At 43.7% G+C, this 22,499-nt stretch overlaps 1 protein-coding gene across 8 annotated transcripts in view; it reads left to right on the top strand.

Moving 5' to 3' along the window:
• The window catches only part of LOC137385136 (NACHT, LRR and PYD domains-containing protein 3-like), a 116,370-nt gene that overhangs the window by 68,426 nt on the left and 25,445 nt on the right, over positions 1–22,499 (top strand). For all 8 annotated transcript variants that reach the window (XM_068059978.1, XM_068059976.1, XM_068059977.1 and 5 more), the window contains 2 exons: positions 6,775–6,870; positions 22,075–22,241. In XM_068059978.1, coding sequence (XP_067916079.1) covers positions 6,775–6,870; positions 22,075–22,241 — 263 coding nt within the window. The remainder of the gene's footprint in view (positions 1–6,774; positions 6,871–22,074; positions 22,242–22,499) is intronic.

Here is a 22,499-nt window from a genome sequence, read left to right as displayed (position 1 = left end):
GGAAGTACATCCTGACACTGATGAACCATCTCCGAGAAAGAAGGGAGAGCAGAAAATATCCATGGTTGGTACCAATGACACAGACATCAGGATGTTTATCAAGGGAATATTTGGACTTAAAAACAGGAACACCAGGTGGTGATCTCCGGTTTGTTTGCACTGGGTCACTTTAGGAGGTAAATATGAACCAGGTGAGTGTGTGGCTGGAGCAGGAGAGAAGGGTCCATGTTCTTCGGGTACTGGCGTGAGTTCAGGGGAATAAGAATGAACTGCCGTGATCTGAACTGACCAACAAGAATGGTTTTATAGAAAAGTTGAATGGAGCAGTGGGAAGGGCATCAGCTGGTGTTATTGGAAGGTGGGAAAATCCAGATCTGAGTCTCATGAGCAGAATTAAAAGAAAAACAACAATTGGAGCAAGAACAGAAAATTTACTGAGTCGTGAAAGGTTGCTATCAGGAGAAAACGGAGAATTTTTTCAAGTGGTGAGATGAAGTCACTTGGTTAATAAAATTGCAGGATGAGCAAGTGCCCAGATTGCAAAGAATTGGAGCGAGTGTTGAATGTTGTCTGTAAATGTACAGAGCATTCCAGACATATTTTGAAGGTAAAACGCATGAGATATGTAATCGAGGATCTGAGACAGGGTCTGGGTTTTTACAGGGCTCAGAGTAAAATAGTTGTGGATGTCAGTTTTATTTAAGGGTTCCAGGACAATGCTACAACAACAACAAACTTGCATTTATGTAGCGTTTTTAACATAGTAAAACATCCCCCTGGATGCTCCACAACACAAGTTGTCAAATGTGCAGTGATACATTTATGATATTTTCTGAGATAGTAAAATACCTTAAGATATTTCACAAATCACTGTTGTACATCATCTCACTCTTTAAAGTTATTGTTACGACCTCCGAGAGGCCGTTAACGTTAAAAATACAAGGTATTAACTGCCAGACCAATTTAAAGAATGACACGACTTCACATTTTAAGACTGTTATTATGACGAATAAACCAAAGGAAATCCTCACGGACAAAATTGTACTTTGCAAGTAGATGAGAACGCCAGATTAGAAAGGTACATATTTTCTTTCCTTATAAAAATACTTCAAAACCTCACACCACACTTGATCATTGCAGTTTGGTGGCGAAATGCATGCAACTCAAAGTACCAAACTCCTCCCTGTTGCAGTGTGTTGGATCTCCCAGACCTTTTCAAAATGAATATCCTCTTCACTCATTTGTACAAGCCCTTTCGAGCTGGATGTCAGTGATTAAGGCGTTTCCTGTTGATCTTGTTGGGTTTTTCCTTCTTCACAAAATTAAAGTTTCAGAACATGTTCGAGTCTTTGCAGCCTTTCACTGTATCAGGCTTCTGAGAGCAGGCGTTTCCTCTCCTTCTCATTGTCTCTCTCTGTGGAGGCCATCATGGCTTCTTTACACCCTCCTTTGAGGTTATAACTGCTGGTTTCCTTTCTTACAGCCTGTCTGCATTCGTAAAATCTGTTAAATTTGTTTGGAACCAAATAACACCAGCTTATTGTTCTTTTCCACTATGCAAAGTCCAGAAATCTTGTTTGCAGCAGAGCCACCTGGGCCTTCCATGTAGATGTGAAGTCACCTGACGTACCAGACTCATCTTATGTTTTATCAACTGTGATTTTTAAAATTTTATTATGTTACAATTTCCAGCATTCATAACAGTTACATGATTTATAATGTTATCGATTTGTGTAAATGTCCTCACCTCCTACAGTGTTCATTAGTCAGGTGCTAAAACCATGAGTTATATGGTAAATATATTCAAGTAGAAACATCCACCAGGAAACATCTCCATGAGCACACGGAAAATGTCACTGCCCATAGAGACCAGGAAAATCACAGACTTGTGTATCGTATAATTGTATCGATAATGTATTCACAACATACCTGAATTTAACTTCAATACTCACAAATCAAAAATATTAAAAAGAGACATGCTGTCGAAGTTTTTGTCTTGCACTCTTCAGAACTGATGCAAGAATGCCAAATTTTAAAGGTAGCAACAAAATATACTGCACAAGTAAAGGGAGATGATTGATTGGCAAGTCGACTCTGATTGGTAGAGTTGTTGCCATGGAGAATACACCAGGGAAATATTGTCCCCCAAGAGTTTGTTCAATTCAAAAAAGGTACATGTGCTGTCCAATTGCGGAATTGCATCTAACGTTAGGCGTTATGTTCTGAGTTTTGGAAGTACTGGCTGGTTGGATACAGTACACTGCTCGTTTTGAACAGCCAAAGGGATTTGCTGTTTGATACGATCCCCCAGTCATTGGGATGTACAGCCTATGTACCTGGCATCTCACCGCCACTGAAATTCATATTCCATATTACTCATTTTTGGTAGGCAGAACGTCTTTTTGGCTTTACGGCAGCATCCTGTTAGTGTGTTCCGATTTATACTAACAACCAGTTTAAGATGAACAGTTGAGCTTGCAATGCAGCTCACTTACGCTCGCCAGAATTATTGTACATATATTCATACGCAGGGACCTGTCCTGTGCAGACTTCATGCCTTTTCTAAATTAAACAAAAGTGTGGGGGACAATCGGTCGTTGATCCATTCTCCATGGCAACGCCTCTAGCAATCAGCGGTGACCTGCCAACCAGCAAGCACAATTTGCCCATGCAGTATAAATTGTTGCTCCCTTTGAAATTTGGCATTCTTGTGACTGTCCTGATGAGTACAAGGCGAAAAGCTACGACAGCATGTCTCTTTTTGCAGCAATACTCAGGTTCTGTATTGCCAAATGACAAAGAAAAAAATGTTAATACTCCAATCTGTGAATAAAAATAATGCAACACTGCTGGACTGTGTAAGATCAAGTAATGGATTATATTCTTCAATCATCACAAGGCTTCATATTGGAAAACTGCATATTCTCTATACCAGCAATAAACCTGTTTCGGTCAGCAGTTAGAAAATGAGGGTTTCCCATTGAAGTCTTGGCCGAAGTGCACCCGTCTGGAACCGTAGTTCAGAGGGGTGGATAGGATTTCCCTGGGCACTTGCCTGTGTCACACCTGATGTGGGGAGTTGATCATAACACTCCAGAAATGCTCGATTACAGAGCTACCAGTTGTTGCACTGATGAGGGAGGAGGGAATGATACCCTGTTTAACAAGGCAAAATTCTACCTCTCATTTTCATATTTCTGTGTAATCTTCCTATTAATATTGTATTAATTACAGTGGATGAGAATCAGAAAATGCCTGTCACTCCCATGGTAGAAGGTTCAAACAGTGGAGAAGGTCCAAGATCATCATCAGAAATGAAAGTGGGCACAGTTAGGTTCACAGCCTTCTTGAAAATATAACTTTGACCTGAAGAACAGCCGGGATTCTCTGTAAACGCACACAGGAAGAGGGAGCAGGACAGGGCTCAGTACAAAGAGTTAAGTGAGTGACCATCTGGAGGGCTCTCTGCTAACACATGGAGGGATCCCCTGAGTACTGGCAATGTCTAATCGAAACCTGGAATTAGGGACTGTAAAGTGGATAGAGTGGTGAGAGACAGGTAGGGCACGGGAATAGGAGGATGATAGTGGTGGGAGATTCTGTAGTCAAGAAAGATACAGACTCTTCTACAGCCCTGAGCATATCCCGAATGATAAGTTCCCTCCCTGGTGTCAAGAAGGAAGGATGTTCTGAAATAGATGAACCATCTCGGGGAAAGAAAGGAGTGCACAAAATATCCATGGTCAGTACCAATGACACATTTAGAGCCATGTTTATCAAGGGAATATTGAGCCTGAGGTAGTAGTCTAAAAAAACGAGGCCTCCAGGTGGTGATCTCCTAGTTGTTTCGCATTGGGCCGCTTAAGAAGGTAAATATGAGGCAGGTGAATGTGGGTGCAGGACTGGAACAGGATAAAAAGGTACACGTTCTTCGGGCACTAGAGTGAGTTCAGGGGGAACGGAAGCGACTATCGTGATCTGAACAGAACAACAAGAACAATGATTTCACAGAAAAGTTAAATGGAGCAATGGGATGATGGGAAATATCTGTATCTGAGACTAGAGAGAATAATTAATAAAACAGTTAGAGCAAAACAGAACATTTATTGATCAGTGAAAAGTTGTGAGCAGGGAAAAAGGAAGGAGTTTTTCAATTAATGAGAGACTGCTCCCCGTTGCAAGGTGTTGGATCTCCCAGACCTTTTCGAAATGAATATCCTCTTCACTCATTTTTACAAGCCCTTTCGAGCTTGACGTCAGTGATTAAGGTGATTGCTGTTGATCCTGTTGGGCTTTTACTTCTTTGCAAAATTAAACTTTCAAAGCATGTTCAAGTCTTTGCAGCCTTTCACTGTATCAGGCTTCTGAGAGCAGCTGTTCTCTCTCCTCCTCATTCTCACTCTGTTGAGGCCATCACAGCTGGTTGTCTTCTTTACACTCTCCTCGGAGGTGGTAACTGCTGGTTTCCTTTCATACAGCCTGTCTGCATTCATAAAATCTGTTAAATATATTTGGAACCAAACAACAACAGCTTATTATACTTTTCCTCTATGCAAAGTTCAGAAAGCTTGTTTCAGCTGAGCCACCTGGGTCTTCCATGTTTCCAGGTGTTAACAGCTAGCTGATAAATTTGCATCTTCAGAATCACTGACTACTCGTTTACGGCCCGAATGTCTGGGAGGGTGAAAGTCATTCTTCTTCAGGTGTTTCCCTGCAGTACCTGTTTTTTCCAAAGAAGTGTCTTTGCTCTGTGTTCTCTATTGTCGTGGGAACCAGGTTTTATGTCCTGGCCTTTAGCGGAGTGGATATGAGGTCACCTGACTTACCAGACTCCAGCTTAAATTTTAAAAATCACATTTGATAAAACATTATCATGTTACAATGCCCAGCATTCATAACAGTTACATGACTTACAATGTTATCAATTTGTGTCAACATTAGTGGAACAGTGTTAAATGTCCTCACCTCCTACAGTGCTTATTAGTCAGGTGCTGACACCATGAGGTATATGGTGAATATATTCGAGTAGAAGCACCAACCAGGATACATCTCCATGAGCACATGGAAAATATCACTGCCCATAGAGACCAGGAATATTATTGATCTGTAAACTGTAAAATTGGATAGAAAATGTATTCATATAATTCCTGAATTTAACTTCAACAGTCACAAGTCAAAAATATTAAAAGAGACATGCTGTCGAAGTTTTTGTCTTGCACTCATCAGAACTGACGCAAGAATGCCAAATTTTAACGGCAGCAACAAAATATACTGCACAAGAAAAGGGAGCTGATTGATTGGCAAGTCGACTCTGATTGGTAGAGTTCAGTTCAGTTCAGAGATACAGCACTGAAACAGCCCCTTCGGCCCACCGAGTCTGTGCCGACCATCAACCACCCATTTATACTAATCCTACACTAATCCCATATTCCTACCACATCCCCGCCTGTCCCTATATTTCCCTACCACCTACCTATACTCGGGGCAATTTATAATGGCCAATTTACCTGCCAACCTGCAAGTCTTTTGGCTTGTGGGAGGAAACCGGAGCACCGGGAGAAAACCCACGCAGACACAGGGAGAACTTGCAAACTCCACACAGACAGTACCCAGAATTGAACCCGGGTCGCTGGAGCTGTGAGTCTGCGGTGCTAACCACTGCGCCACTGTGCCGCCCCCAAAGAGTTGTTGCCATGGATTATACACCAGGGAAATATTTTCCTCCACGGGTTTGTTCAATTCAGAAAAGGTACATGTCCTGTCCAATTGCGGAATCGCATCTAACGTTAGACATTATGTTCTGAGTTTTGGAAGTACTGGCTGGTTGGATGCATTACTCTGCCGATTGTGAACAGCCAAAGGGATTTGCTGTTTGATATGATCCCCCAGTCATTGGGATGTACGGCCTATGTACCTGGCATCTCACCGCCACTGAAATTCATATTCCATTTTACTCATTTTTGGTAGGTGGAATGTCTTTTTGGCTTTGCAGCAGCATCCTGTAAGTGTACTAAGATTTAATCCTAAATTGGTTGTTAGTGTATCAGTTGGGCTCGCAATGTGGTTCACGTATACTTCCTAGAAGCTACATATATTTATACGCAGGGACTTGTCCTGTTCAGACAAAATCAACATGTGCAGATTTCATGCCTTTTCTAAATTCAGTAAAAGTGTGGGGGACAATTGGCCGCTGATCCATTCTCCATGGCAACACCTCTAGCAATCAGCGGTGACCTGCCAACCAGTTTGCACCATTTGCCCATGCAGTATAATTTGTTGCTCCCTTTGAAAGTTGGCCTTTCCTGATTTGCAGCAATACTCAGGTTCTGTAGTGCCAAATAACTATGAAAATATAATATACTCCAGTCTGTGAATAATAATGCAACATCGCTCGACTGTGTAAGATCAAGTAATGGATTATATTCTTCAATGATCAGAGCACTTGATATCTTTATACCACGAGAATAAGTCTGTTTCGGTCAGCACTTTTTTTCGAACATTTTAAGAATGAGGGCTTCCAATGGATGTCTTGGCCGAAGAGAGCCTGTCTGGAACCGTAGTTCAGAGGGGTGGATAGGATTTCGCTGGGTAGCTGTCTGTGTCACACCTGATGTGGGGGGTTGATCGTAAAACTCCAGAAATGCTCGATTACAGAGCTACCAGTTGTTGCACTGATGAGGGAGGAGGGATGATACCCTGTTTAACAAGGCAAAACTCTATCTCTCATTTTCATATTTCTGTGCAGCTTTCCTATTAATACTGTATTCATTGCAGAGGATGAGAATCAGAAAATGCCTGTCACTTCCATGGCAGAAGGTTCAAACTGTGGAGAAAGTCCAAGATCATCTTCAGAAATGAGAATGGACGCAGGTAGGTTCACAGCCTTCTTGAAAATATAATTTCTGACCGGAACAAGGACCCAGATACTGTGTAAGCTCACAGAGTAAGAGGGAACAGGACAGGGGCTCAGTACAAAGCGGTAAGTGAGTGACCATCTAGAGGGCACTCTACTCACACGTGGCGGAATCCTCCGAGTACTGTCACTGTCCAGTACAAACCTGGAATAAGGGAATGCAAAGTGGAGAACGACACTGACCCAGAGCAGGAGCATCCTGAGCAACATTGTGGCACTGGGAAGCAGGAGGCCACCATGAGTCGGGTGGGAGTGACAATCAGTTGGGGCATGGGAACAAGAGGACGATAGTGGTGGGAGATTCTATAGTCAGGCAATTGACAAACTCTTGTACTGCCCTGAGCAGATCTGGATTGATAAGTTCCCTCCCTGGTGTCTAGAGGGAAGGACATCCTGAAAGAAATGAACCATCTCGGGGAAAGAAAGGAGAGCAGAAAATATCCATAGTCGGTACCAGTGACACATTTAGAAACATGTTTGTTAAGGGAATATTGAGACTGAAGTAGTCGTCCAAAAAATGGGACCTCTAGTTGGTGACCTCTGGGTTGTTTTGCACTGGGCCACTTAAGAAGGTAAATATGAGTCAGGTGGATGTGTGGCTGCAGGGCTGGAGATGGAGAGAAGGGTGCACGTTCTTCGGGCACTAGAGTGCATTCAGGGAAATGAAAAGGACAGTCGTGATCGGAACCGACCAACAACAATGATTTTAGAGAAAAGTTGAATGGAGCAGTGGGATGATGGGAAATATCTGTATCTGAACAGTGGCGGCACAGTGGCGCAGTGGTTAGCACCGCAGCCTCACAGCTCCAGGGACCCAGGTTCGATTCTGGGTACTGCCTGTGTGGAGTTTGCAAGTTCTCCCTGTGTCTGCGTGGGTTTTCCCCGGGTGCTCCGGTTTCCTCCCACAGCCAAAGACTTGCAGGTGATAGGTAAATTGGCCATTGTAAATTGCCCCTAGTGTAGGTAGGTGATAGGGAATATGGGATTACTGCAGGGTTAGTATAAATGGGTGGTTGTTGGTCGGCACAGACTCGGTGGGCCGAAGGGCCTGTTTCAGTGCTGTATCTCTAAATAAAATAAATAAATAAATAAATGAACCTGGAAAGAGTCATTAATGAAACGGTTCGAGCAAAACCGAACATTTATTGATTCGTGAAAAGTTGTGAGCAGGGAAAAAGGAAGGATCTTTTCAAGTAGTGAGAGATGAAGTCATCTGGTTAAAAATTGCAAGATAAGAAATTATCCGTGTTCTGAAGAATTGGAGCGAGTGTTAAATGTTGTCTGTTCATTTTCTAATCATTCCAAACATAGCACCAAAAGCATGAGATATTTAATCTAGTTTCTGAAGCAGAGTCTAGGTTTTTACAGGGCTTCGAGAAAACCAGTTATGGATGCCAGTATGGTTAAAGGGTTCTATGACAATGTGACAACAACAAAGCATGTGCATTTATGTAACATTTTTCACGAAGTGAAACATCCCAGCGTGCTCCACAAGACGCTAATCAAACACAGGTTATCAAATGTGCAGTCTTACATTTATGGTGTTTACGAAGATTGTAAAACACCTTAAGATCTTTAACAAACCAAAGCTGTACATCACCTCACTGCTTAAAGATACTGTTAGGACCTCAATGAGACCGTTAACGTTAAAAATACGAACTATGACGTCCCAGACCAATTCAAAGAATTACACACAAGATGTCACGTTTTAAGACTTCTTTTATGACAACTAAACTGAAAGAAATCCCCACTAACGAAATAGTACTTTGTCAGTCGATGATAATCCCCGATTACAAAGAAAGGTATTTTATTTACTTATAAAAAAAATACCTGAATACCTCACACCACACTTAAACGTTACATAGTCCGCTTTGAAGTTGCAATCTTTGCCGTTAAACCTCCTCCCAGTTGCAATGGGTTTGATGTCCCAGACCTTTTCAAAATCCATGTCCCCTTCACTCACTTCTCTGAGCACGTTTCTCTGGACGTCGGTGAATAAGGCAATTCCTGGAGATCCTGTTGAGCTTTTACTCCTTTGCTAAATTCAACTTCCAAACAGATTCAATGTCTTCGCAGCCATTCCCTGTATCAGACTTCCAAGAACACATATTTCCTCCCTTTTACTCTCTCTCTCTCTCTCTCTCTCTCTCCATCTCTATCTCTCTCTCTGTCTCTCTCTCCTTTGAGGCCACATCCACTGGCTGTCTTCCTTACAGCCTCCTCTGAGGCGGTGAGCACTGGTTTCTTTTCTAACAGCCTGTCTGCCTTCAGAAAATCTGTTAAATTTATTTGGAACCAAACATCAACATCCTATTGCCCTTTTCTGCTATGCAAAGTCCAGAAGTCTGGTTTTCAGCAGAGCCACATGGGCCTTCCATGTTCCCAGGTGTTAACAGCTGCCTGGTACATTTGCATCTTCAGAATTGCCGACTCCTTGTTTATGGTCTGAATGTTTGGGAGACTGAAAGGCGTTGATCTTCAGGTGTTACCCCTGCAGCCTCTGTTTCTTTTCAAAATTGTCTTCGATCTTTGACATCTGTTGTCCTGGTAACCAAGACTTCTATCTTGTCCTTTAGCAGAGTGGATGCGATGTTACCTAACTTTCTGGACTCCATATTAGATTTTAAAACTCCGAGTTTTGAAAACATAATTCTGTTACAAAGTTCAGCATTCATAACACCTCCCACCTAAAAATATAAAATTCATTGCCATCGTAACAATTTCTCTTACAACATAATTCAGGTGTGGTGCTGGAGGATTGGTGGAATGCTAACGTTATACCTCTGATTAAAAAGCGACAAGGGATAGATCGAATAATTACAGGGCAGTCAGTCTAACCTCAGTAGTGGGACAATTATTGGAATTAATTCTGAGATTCAGGATAAACTGTCACATAGATGGGCACAGTTTAATCAAGAATGGCCAGCATGGATTTGTTAAGGGAGGATTTTGTCTGACCAACTTGGTCAAAAGTTTTGAACAAGTCACAAGAAAAATTGATGAGGGTAGGACAGTTGATGTGGTCTCCATGGATTTTAGCAAGGCTTTTGACAAGGTCACACATGGCAGACTGGTTAAAAAAAATAAAGCCCATAGGATCCATGGAAATATCGCAAGGTGAATACAAAATTGTCTCAGTGGCAGGAAACAAAGGGTACTTTTTAACAGAAAAGCAAAATACTGCGGATGTTGGAAATCTGAAATAAAAACAGGAAATGCTGGAAATCCTCAGCAGGTCTGGCAGCATCTGTGGAGAGAGAAGCAGAGTTAACGTTTAGGGTCGGTGACCCTTCTTCGTAAATGGTACTTTTTAACATTTACTTCCTCGGTACTTTTTAACATTTGTTTTAGCGACTGGCGGACTGTTTCCAGCGGCGTTCCACAGGACTCGGTACTGGGTCCCCTGCTTTTTGTGGAATACATTAACAATTTGGATGTAAATGTAGGGGGCATGATCAAGACGTTTGCAGGTGACACAAAGATTGGCCCGTGTGGTCGATAGCGAGGAGGATAGCTATGGGCTGCAGCAAGATATTGATGGATTGGTCAGATGGGCAGAAATTTGGCAAATGGAATTCAACCTGGAGAAGTCAAACAAGGCAAAGCAATACACAATTAATGGGAAAATACTGAGAAGTACAGAGGAAGTGAGGGACCTTGGAGTGAATGTCCACAGATTCCTGAAGGTAGCAGGACGGATCGATAAGGTGGTTAAGAAGGCATATGGAATCCTTTCCTTTATTAGCTGAGGTGTAGAATATAAGAGCAAGGAGTTTATGCTGGAACTGAACAAATCATTGGTTAGGCCACGACCTGAGTACTGTGTGCAGTTCTGGTCACCTCATTACAGAAAGGATGTAATTGCACTAGAGAGGCTACAAAGGAGATTTACGAGGATGTTGCCAGCACTGGAACATTGCAGCGATGAGGAAAGATTGGATAGGCTGAGGTTGTTCTCCTGGAAACAGAGAAGACTGAGGGGAGATCTGATTGAAATATATAAAATTGTGAGGGGCCTGGATAGAGTGGAGGTGAAGGTCCTACTTACATCAGCAGAGAGGTCAATGATGAGGGAGCATAGATTTAAAGTGATTGGTAGAAAGATTAGAGGGGAGATGAGGAAAATATTTATCACCCAGAGGATGGCGGGGCTCTGGAAATCACTTCCTGAAAGAGTAATAGAGGCAGAAACCCTCAGCTCATTTAAAAGGTGTCTGGATTTGCACCTCAAGTGCAGTAACCTGCAGGGCTCCGGACCAAATGCTGTACGGTGGGATTAGACTTGGTGGCTTGTTTTTTTTTGTCAGTGCAGACACGATGGGCCAAGTGGCCTCTTTCTGTGCCATGAATGTTCTATGATTCTATGATGACGTGACATTTTTATTATTGCTATTTTAAGCTTCCTAGACGTAACAACAATATTTTACATTTCTGAGTTGTTTGCCTCCATTATAGCCTTTCTTTAAATTCTGTATAGAGCATCAGCAATTACATTGTTCTTTCCTGCAACTTCTGCAGTGTTTATGGTAAATGGTTGTAACATTAAACTCCACCAAAATAATCTGACGTTCCTGGTTCTGAACCTTTCTAAAAACCTTAATATATTATGATGTTGAAGAGCCATTACCAGCACAAACGCTTCCTTTTTAAATAGTGGAGTACTTCTGGTATTTATTGAGTTTTCTAGAAAAATAACTGACAGGTCATTCGATTTCAGTATCATCATCCTGGTGTAATACTTCTCCTACTCCTACATCACTGGCATCAAAAGCTATCTTAGAATCATAGAAAGCACAGAAAAAGGCCAGTTGGCCCATCATGTCTGTGCTGGTCAAAAAACAAGCCATCCAGCCGAATCCCACTTTCCATCATTTGGTCCGTAGTCCTGTAGGTTACAGCATTTTTTAAATGAGTTGAGGGTTTCTGTCTCTACTACCCTTACAGACAGCACGTTCAAGACCCCTACCACCCTCTAGGTGATAAAACATTTCATCATGTCGCCTCTAATCGCACCTTTCCTAAGTAGTGAATTAATCTAGCTATTTCCCCAGATTCTTACGGTAGACACTCAGAGACCAATTAATTACGACTTTGCTGTGATGTAACTGTTTACTTTTTTCTCTATTCCTTCAAACCCAGCGAGCACCAATTCCAAGCAGTTGATTGGTGTATCTCTCTGACTCCCAGCTCAGTGAAGGTCTCAAGCATTCACGACAAGAGCTTGCAAAAATTTGGTGCAGCTAGACGGGTTCATTTGTTAAAATGGCCTTTAACTTTACAAATGCCACAGGATTCTGTTGACTGGATTTTTACACCCTTTTTTCATAAATACGTCAGTGAAGTTACAACTGTACTGAAGTTAGGAATGAACTTCCGATAGGACCCACACATACTGAGAATTGTAGTATCTTCCTTTTTTGTCTTGCAGACTGTAAAGTCTATTATTGCCTGAAATTTAGCTTCCCTTGGCAACGATTGACCTTGGCCCACTATATATCCTACATACAAAAACAAGAAATGCTGGATTCACTCAGCAGGTCTGGCAGCATCTGTGGAAAGAGAAGCAGAGTTAACGTTTCGGGTCAGTGACCCTTCTTCGGAACGGTTCCGAAGAAGGGTCACTGACCCGAAACGTTAACTCTGCTTCTCTTTCCACAGATGCTGCCAGACCTGCTGAGTGAATCCAGCATTTCTTGTTTTTGTTTCAGATTTCCAGCATCCGCAGTATTTTGCTTTTATATATCCTACATAGGTGACCTTACCTTGGCAAACTTGCTCTTTGCTAATTGGCTGTCTCTAACTGGTCGAACAGAGATTTTAAGTGGATAACATGGTATTCCCAAGTGTCACTGTATACCAATAGATCATCGAGGTATACAGCACAATTGCTTAATCCCGCAATCACCTGGTTAGACAACCTTTGAAATGTGGCCTATGCATTTTTCATATCAAATAACATCAGTTTTCACTGAAATCGGCCATCCGGGGTCCTGAAGGCGGAGGTATTTTTGGTAGGTCTGTCTTGGAGACTTACCAATAACCTTTCAGCAAGTCAATCTTTCTTATAAAGACTGAATTCCCCACTCTGGAAAGACAATCCTCAAGTCATGAGATTGGATAAGCTTCTGTTTTAGATACTGCATTGACTTTCCCATAATCAATACCATATCCTATGGAACCGTTCAGTTTTGATATCAGCACCACTGGTAAGCAAGAGCTACTTTGACTCGGTTCAATTATATTGTCCTTTAGCATATATTGAAACTCCTGCCTGACCAGATCCAATTTATCAGTATTGAGTGGATTAGGGGTTCTGTTTAATGGGTGTCGCTGTTCCTACATCAACCCTACGAATAGCCAGAGGAGTTCAACATGGCTTATCTGCACAAATGGCTTTAAACTCTTCTAGCGGCTCAGCTACACTCCTTTTATGTTTTTCAGAAAGATAAAGGAGAACTGTATCAAGATTTTTCTACTGTTTCTTTTTTTGCCAGCTTCACCGCAGGGGGGTTCAGCCTCTGAGAGTTTTCAGTCACTTCCCCTTTATCCAGTTCATCGAATCTAACACAATATTTAAACTTCTCTTCTGTCATTTGACATGCATTTACTGGCTGACAGGGTTTACAGTCATAATATCATTTCAATATATTCATGTGACACACCCTTTGACGTTTCCTTTTGTCTGGGATACTAACTGGATCATTCACCTCACTAAGTCTCCTCTTAATGAAGTAAGGTCCACTGAACCCAACTTTCCATGGTTCCTCAGGCAAAGGTAACAAAACTAACACCTTGTCTCCAGGCTGTAGACTCCGTGTCTTCGCTGTTCTATCTGCTTGAATTTTCATTACTCGCTGAGAAATCTTGTGATGTTCCATCTCACAAGCTTATGCGAATGTCTCTCTAAATTCTGACACATAATCTAAAAGGGTAGTTTCCATTCCTTGTGCTATCAAACTCTCCTAATGGGTTTAAGAGGACCCCTGACCTCATACCCATAGACCAATTCAAATGGACTGACACCACTGGACTCATTGGTTGTTTTCCTGGTGGTAAATAAAAATTATATCATCTGGTCCCAACTTTAAGGATAGTCACAACAATAGTCCTTTATCATACTTTCTACTGATTGGTGGTACCTTTCCAAAGCACCTTGGGACTGCAGGTGATAAGCAGACGATCTGAGCTGTTTCACTTCCAAATTACTCATGACCTTTTGAAATGCCCTGACATGAAATTTGACCCCTGATCTGACTGAATTTCTTTTACCAATCCACATCTAGTGACAACTGTATGAACTGCTCAATCACAACTTATGCTGTGATATTTCTCAAAGGTATTGCCTCTGGAAACCTAGTGGATAAATCCATGATGGTTCAGAGAAACTTGTGCCATGACTTACCAGACCGTTGACTAAATTATATTGCAAGTTATTCTTATGCCATGAAATGAGTAAATGACTCGCCTCAATGCCTCGCACCATGAGTTTCGCATTCATAGCACTGTTTGGGGGAAGATCTACATCCTTTGCCAGCATTAATGACGCTGCTGCTTAGAAATACAGGAGCTGCTCAATTGGCTTGCCTGCCTCATCTGACACCGTACACCCAAACACAAAACTGCTATAATCATCAGTGACCTGACTAAATTGGTTAGTACACAAGGGATAACATTTCTGCTCACTGTTCAATATCGCCAAAGCCACCGGATTGTCAACAGTGCCACCTATTGAGGCATCATTTTCAGGACAGGCTTTCGGTAAAACTAGTTGAGCTACCGGGCTTGCCGTTCAACTTCCAGCACTCTGATTATATACGCCTTCTCATATTATAAAAAAAAAACATGTTGCTGCCTTTGACTCAACTCTCGTCTCCTGACTATCGTCTTTTCTCTGAGGATTAGAACAAAGAACAAAGATAATTACAGCACAGGAACAGGCCCTTCGGCCCTCCAAGCCTGCGCCGATCCAGATCCTCTCTCTAAACATGTCGCCTATTTTCTAAGGTTCTGTATCTCTTTTCTTCCTGCCCATTCATGTATCTGTCTAGATACATCTTAAAAGACGCCATCGTGCCCGCATCTACCACCTCCGCTGGCAACGCGTTCCAGGCACCCACCACCCTCTGCGTAAAGAACTTTCCACGCATATCCCCCCTAAACTTTTCCCCTTTCACTTTGAACTCGTGTCCTCGAGTAATTGAATCCGCCACTCTGGGAAAAAGCCTCTTGCTATCCACCCTGTCTATACCTCTCATGATTTTGTACACCTCAATCAGGTCCCCCGTCAACCTCCGTCTTTCTAATGAAAATAATCCTAATCTACTCAACCTCTCTTCATAGCTAGCGCCCTCCATACCAGGCAACATCCTGGTGAACCTCCTCTGCACCCTCTCCAAAGCATCCACATCCTTTTGGTAATGTGGCGACCAGAACTGTACGCAGTATTCCAAATGTGGCCGAACCAAAGTCCTATACAACTGTAACATGACCTGCCAATTCTTGTACTCAATACCCCGTCCGATGAAGGAAAGCATGCCGTATGCCTTCTTGACCACTCTATTTACCTGCGTTGCCACCTTCAGGGAACAGTGGACCTGAACACCCAAATCTCTCTGGACATCAATTTTCCCCAGGACTTTTCCATTTACTGTATAGTTCACTCTTGAATTGGATCTTCCAAAATGCATCACCTCGCATTTGCCCTGATTGAACTCCATCTGCCATTTCTCCACCCAACTCTCCAATCTATCTATATTCTGCTGTATTCTCTGACAGTCCCCTTCACTATCTGCTACTCCACCAATCTTAGTGTCGTCTGCAAACTTGCTAATCAGTCCACCTATACTTTCCTCCAAATCATTAATGTATATCACAAACAACAGTGGTCCCAGCACGGATCCCTGTGGAACACCACTGGTCACACGTCTCCATTTTGAGAAACTCCCTTCTACTGCTACTCTCTGTCTCCTGTTCCCCAGCCAGTTCTTTATCCATCTAGCTAGTACACCTTGGACCCCATGCGCCTTCACTTTCTCCATCAGCCTGCCATGGGGAACCTTATCAAACGCCTTACTGAAGTCCATGTATATGACATTGACAGCCCTTCCCTCATCAATCAACTTTGTCACTTCCTCAAAGAATGCTATTAAGTTGGTAAGACATGACCTTCCCTGCACAAAACCATGTTGCCTATCACTGATGAGCCCATTTTCTTCCAAATGGGAATAGATCCTATCCCTCAGTATCTTCTCCAGCAGCTTCCCTACCACTGACGTCAGGCTCACCGGTCTATAATTACCTGGATTATCCCTGCTACCCTTCTTAAACAAGGGGACAACATTAGCAATTCTCCAGTCCTCCGGGACCTCACCCGTGTTTAAGGATGCTGCAAAGATATCTGTTAAGGCCCCAGCTATTTCCTCTCTCACTTCCCTCAGTAACCTGGGATAGATCCCATCCAGACCTGGGGACTTGTCCACCTTAATGCCCTTTAGAATACCCAACACTTCCTCCCTCCTTATGCCGACTTGACCCAGTGTAATCAAACATCTGTTCCTAACCTCAACATCCGTCATGTCCCTCTCCTCGGTGAATACCGATGCAAAGTACTCGTTTAGAATCTCACCCATTTTCTCTGAGTCCAAGCATAACATTCCTCCTTTGTCCTTTAGTGGGCCAATCCTTTCTCTAGTTACCCTCTTTCTCCTTATATATGAATAAAAGGCTTTGGGATTTTCTTTAACCCTGTTTGCTAAAGATATTTCATGACCCCTTTTAGCTCTCTTAATTCCTCGTTTCAGATTGGTCCTGCATTCCCGATATTCTTTCAAAGCTTCGTCTTTCATCAGCCACCTAGACCTTATGTATGCTTCCTTTTTCCTCTTAGCTAGTCTCACAATTTCACCTGTCATTCATGGTTCCCTAATCTTGCCATTTCTATCCCTCATTTTCACAGGAACATGTCTCTCCTGCACGCTAATCAACCTCTCTTTAAAAGCCTCCCACATATCACATGTGGATTTACCTTCAAACAGCTGCTCCCAATCTACATTCCCCAGCTCCTGCCGAATTTTGGTCTAGTTGGCCTCCCCCCAATTTAGCACTCTTCCTTTAGGACCACTCTCGTCTTTGTCCATGAGTATTTTAAAGCTTATGGAATTGTGATCACTATTCCCAAAGTAGTCCCCTACTGAAACTTCAACCACCTGGCCGGGCTCATTCCCCAACACCAGGTCCAGTATGGCCCCTTCCCGAGTTGGACTATTTACATACTGCTCTAGAAAACCCTCCTGGATGCTCCTTACAAATTCTGCTCCATCTAGACCTCTAACACTAAGTGAATCCCAGTCAACGTTGGGAAAATTAAAATCTCCCAGCACCACCACCCTGTTGCTCCTACATCTTTCCATAATCTGTTTACATATTTGTACCTCTATCTCACGCTCGCTGTTGGGAGGCCTGTAGTACAGCCCCAACATTGTTACCGCACCATTCCTATTTCTGAGTTCTGTCCATATTGCCTCACTGCTCGAGTCCTCCATAGTGCCCTCCTTCAGCACAGCTGTGATATCCTCTTTGACCAGTAATGCAACTCCTCCACCCCTTTTACCTCCCTCTCTATCCCGCCTGAAGCATCGATATCCTGGGATATTTAGTTGCCAATCATGCCCTTCCCTCAACCAAGTCTCAGTAATAGCAATAACATCATACACCCAGGTACTAATCCAAGCCCTAAGTTCATCTGCCTTACCTACTACACTTCTTGCATTAAAACAAATGCACCTCAGACCACCAGTCCCTTTATATTCATCATCTGCTCCCTGCCTGCTCTTCCCCTTAGTCACACTGACTTCATTATCTCGTTCCTTACAGGCTTTTGTTGCTACCTCCTTACTGTCAACTGACCTCCTCAATTGGTTCCCATCCCCCTGCCACATTAGTTTAAACCCTCCCCAACAGCGTTAGCAAAAGCACCCCCAAGGACATTGGTTCCAGTCCGGCCCAGGTGTAGACCGTCCAATTTGTATTAGTCCCACCTCCCCCAGAACCGGTCCCAATGTCCCAAAAATCTGAACCCCTCCTTCCTGCACCATCTCTCAAGCCACGCATTCATCCTGACTATTCTTTCATTTTTACTCTGACTATCACGTGGCACTGGTAGCAATCCTGAGATTACTACCTCTGAGGTCCTACTTTTTAACTTGGCTCCTAACTCCCTAAACTCTGCTTGTAGGACCTCATCCCGTTTTTTTACCTATATCATTGGTGCCTATGTGCACAATGACAACTGGCTGTTCACCCTCCCCCTTTAGAATGTTCTGCAGCCGATCTGAGACATCCCTGACCCGTGCACCTGGGAGGCAACATACCATTTGGGAGCCTCGTTTTCGACCACAGAACCGCCTATCTACTCCCTTTACAATCGAATCCCCTATGACTATAGCCCTTCCACTCTTTTTCCCACCCTTCTGAACAGCAGAGCCAGCCACGGTGCCATGGACCTGGCTACTGCTGCCTTCCCCTGGTGAGCCATCTCCCTCAACAGTATCCAAAACGGTATACTTGTTTTGGAGGGAGATGACCGCAGGGGACTCCTGCGCTGCCTTCCTGCTCTTTCTCTGCCTTTTGGTCACCCATTCCCCTTCTCCCTCAGCAATCCTAATCTGCGGTGTGACCAATTCACTAAACGTGCTATCCACGACCTCCTCAGCATCGCGCATGCTCCAAAGTGAGTCCATCCGCAGCTCGAGAGCCGTCATGCGGTCTAACAAGAGCTGCAGTTGGACACACTTCCTGCACGTGAAGGAGTCAGGGACATCAGCCAGAAACCGCCCAAATATATAGTGTTTTACTTACCCAGCAGCCCCCTGGCCTCCGCTGAAAACAAAAGGAAATTAAGTTTACTTTCAAACTGACCTTCCCAGCTGCTCACTCGCTCGCACTCTGCTCCCGAAAAAGCTGCTTCCCAGCTGCTCACTCGCTCGCACTCTGCTCCCGAAAAAGCTGCTGCAATGTATCCTCTCCTTTACCCTTTCTCTCACTAAAACCAAATCTCTTCTCATTATCCAACCTCTTGTATATTTCTCACTTAATTGATTTTTTCCAAATTGGGGCCTGTAATTGCTGCTTTTGAGCGTTAATTCGCAATCATCTGCCATTTATGCGGGATTCCGTATTTTGCCAACTCTATGTTCTTCCAGGTAGGGCCTTATTCCTGAAAGGATACTAGTTTTAAATTCCGCCATTAGGATTACTTTCCCTAGGATTTCAAAGCAGCCTTGTTCAATCTTCATGGATCAATACCAATGATCAAATAAAATTTCCTTCTCTCTAGCAAACTCGATAAATGGCTAGCCTTGTTTCATTTTAGAATTCCTAAATTTTTGCCTGTATATCTCTGGAACTATTTCATAAGCATTGAGAGTGGTATTTTTTTTTTCCGTTTATGAGATGTGGGCGTTGCTGGCTAGGATAGTATTTATTTCCCATCCCTAAATGTCCTTTAGAAGGAGCTGTTGAGCTGCCTTCTTGAACCGCTGGAGGCTTTGAGGGTATAGGTGTACGAAAGTGCTGTTTGGAAGGGAGTTCCAGGACTTTGACCCAGTGACAGTGAAGGAACGGCGATATAGTTCCAAGTCAGGATGTTGTGTGACTTGGAGGGGAACTTGCAGGTGATGGTGTTCCCATGCATCTGCTGCTTTTGTCCTTCTAGATGGTAGAGGTCGCGGATTTGGAAGGTGCTGTCAAAGGAGCTTTGGTGAGTTGCTGCAGTGCATCTTGTAGATGGTACACACTGTTGCCACTGGGCATCGGTGGTGGAGGGAGTGAATGTTTGTAGATGGGGTGCCAATCAAGTGGGCTGCTTTGTGCTGGATGGTGTCGAGCTTCTTGATTGTTGCTGGAGCTGCACCCATCCAGGCAAGTCTTCCATCACACTCCTGGTTTGTGCCTTGTGGATGGTGGACAGGCTTTGGGGAGTCAGGAGGTGAGTTACTCGCCACAGGATTCCTAGCCTCTGACCTGCTCTTGTAGCCACAGTATTTATATGGCTGTTTCAGTTCAGTTTCTAGTCACTGGTAGTCCCTAGATGTTGATTGTGTGGGGTTCAGTGATGATAATGCCATTGAATGTCAAGGGAAGATGGTTAGATTCTCTCTTGTTTGAGATGGTCATTGCCTGGCACTTGTGTGGAGCGAATGTTACTTGCCACTTAACAGACCAAGAATGGATATTGTCCAGGTTTTGCTGCATTTCTACACCAACTGCTTCAGTATCTGAAGAATTGCGAATGGTGTTGAACATTGTGCAATCATCAGTGAACATCCGCAATTCTGACTTTATGATTGAAGGAATGTCATTGATGAAGCAGCTGAAGATGGTTGGGCCTCGGACACTACCCTGAGGAACTCCTGCAGTGATGTCCTGGAGCTCAGATGATTGACCTCCAACAACCACAACCATCTACCTTTGCGTTGGGTATGCCTCTAGCCAGCGGAGGGTTTTCCCCCTGATTCCCATTGACATCAGTTTTGTGAGGGCTCCTTGATGCCATACTCTGTCAAGTGCTGCCTTGATGTCAAGGGCCGTCATCTCACCTCACCTCTTTTGTCCATGTTTGAACCAAGGCTGTAATGATGTCAGGAGCTGAGTGGCCCTGGTGGAACCCAAACTGAGCATCACTGAGCAGGTTATTGCTAAGCACCTGCTGCTTGATGGCACTGTTCATGACACCTTCCATCACTTTATAGATGATTGAGAGTCGACTGATGGGGCGGTAATTGGCCGGGTTGGATTTGTCCTGCTTTTTCTGTATAGGACATACCTGGGCAATTTTCCACATTGCCGGGTAGATGCCAGTGTTGTAGCTGTACTGGAACAGCTTGGCTCGGGGTGCGACAAGTTCTGGAGCACAGGTCTTCAGTACTATTGCCGGAATATTGTCAGGCCCCATAGCTTTTGCAGTATCCAGTGCTTTCAGTCGTTTCTTGATATCACGCAGAGTGAATCGAAGTAGCTGAAGTCTGGCATCTGTGATGCTGGGGACTTCAGGAGGAGGCCGAGTTGGATCATCAACTTGGCACTTCAGGTTGAAGATTGTTGCAAATGCTTCAGCCTTATCTTTCGCACTGTAGTGCTGGGCTCCCCCATCACTGAGAATGGGGATATTTGTGGAGACACTTCCTCCAGTTAGTTTTAAAAATTCTCCACCACCATTCATGGCTGGATGTGGCAAGACTGCAGAGCTAGGAATGGTCCGTTAGTTATGGGATCGCTTAGCTCCGTCTATCGCATGCTGCTTGTGCTGTTTGGTACGCAAGCAGCCCCGTGTTGTTGCTTCACCAGGTTGACACCTCATTTTGAGGTATGCCTGGTGCTGCTCCTGGCATACCCTCCTGCACTCTTCATTGAACCAGGGTTGGTCTCCTGGCTTGATGGTAATGGTAGAATGAGGGATATGCCAGGCCATGAGGTTACAGATTGTGGTTGAGTACAATTCTGCTGCTGCTGCTGATAGCCTACAGCGCCTTATGGATTCCCAGTTTTGCATTGCTAAATCTGTTTGAAATCTATCCCATTTAGCACATTGGTAGTGCCACACAACACGATGGAGGGTATCCTCAGTGTGAAGGCAGGAGTCGTCTCCACAAGGACTGTGCAAGTGGTCACTCCTACCAATACTGTCGTGGACAGATCCATCTGCAGCAGGCAGATTGGTGAGGGCGAGGTGAAGTATGTTTTTCCCTCTTGTTGGTTCCCTCACCACCTGCCACGTGCCCAGTCAAGCAGCTGTTCTTTTGGACTCGGGCAACTCGGTCAGTGGTGATGCTCCCAAGCCACTCTTGGTGATGGGCATTGAAGTCCCCCACCCAGAGCACGCCCAGATGTATTCACCCTGCCCACATGCATAACATCGCACTTATCCGAGTTTAGCACCACATTCCAGTCCTGAGCCCAATCTCCCAAAAAATTAAGATACAGCTTTGTTAAAATGATACTACTGAGATCCGATGGAATGTTGCACAGGTGGTATATATGGGTTTTCAGAAGCTATTTGATGATGTGATTCGCAGGAGGCTTCAGTTGTTTGGGTACAAAAGGAAATGTAGCAGCCCAGATAGAAAGTGGATAATGTGTTTAGTTTTTGTCATTTGTGTTCACAGATCCGAACTCCACAGTCACTGAGTTCTTCACAAATTACGACGATCAGCAGCTGTTCCAGTTGACAAAATTCTACCAGGACAGACTACAACAGGCAATTGAAGAAGGGGTGGACGGACTCAGCTCATTGCTAACATATGGGAGCCATTTCAGTGGAGAAGAACATCGGGTAAGTGAAAGGGACACAGAACTAACACAATTTCAAGTCTTAAAAATATGGAATGTTCGAGAAAAGAAACATACTAAATAGAAAGTAATGAATAAAGCTGAGAATATTGTGAATCTGAAACAATGATATGAAGAGGTGAAAATAGCCAGCAGATCCATCAGTGCCTGTACAAAGGACAGAGGAATGGTTTGGGTAGAAATCCTGGGTGGATTGAGAACAAGGAAAACTATTTTGGTGGAACTGGGAAAAAGAGAGTCT

This window comes from Heterodontus francisci, chromosome 28 (assembly GCF_036365525.1).
Source record: "Heterodontus francisci isolate sHetFra1 chromosome 28, sHetFra1.hap1, whole genome shotgun sequence".
Lineage (NCBI taxonomy): Eukaryota > Metazoa > Chordata > Chondrichthyes > Heterodontiformes > Heterodontidae > Heterodontus > Heterodontus francisci.
This window is presented reverse-complemented; position numbering and strand designations above follow the sequence as displayed.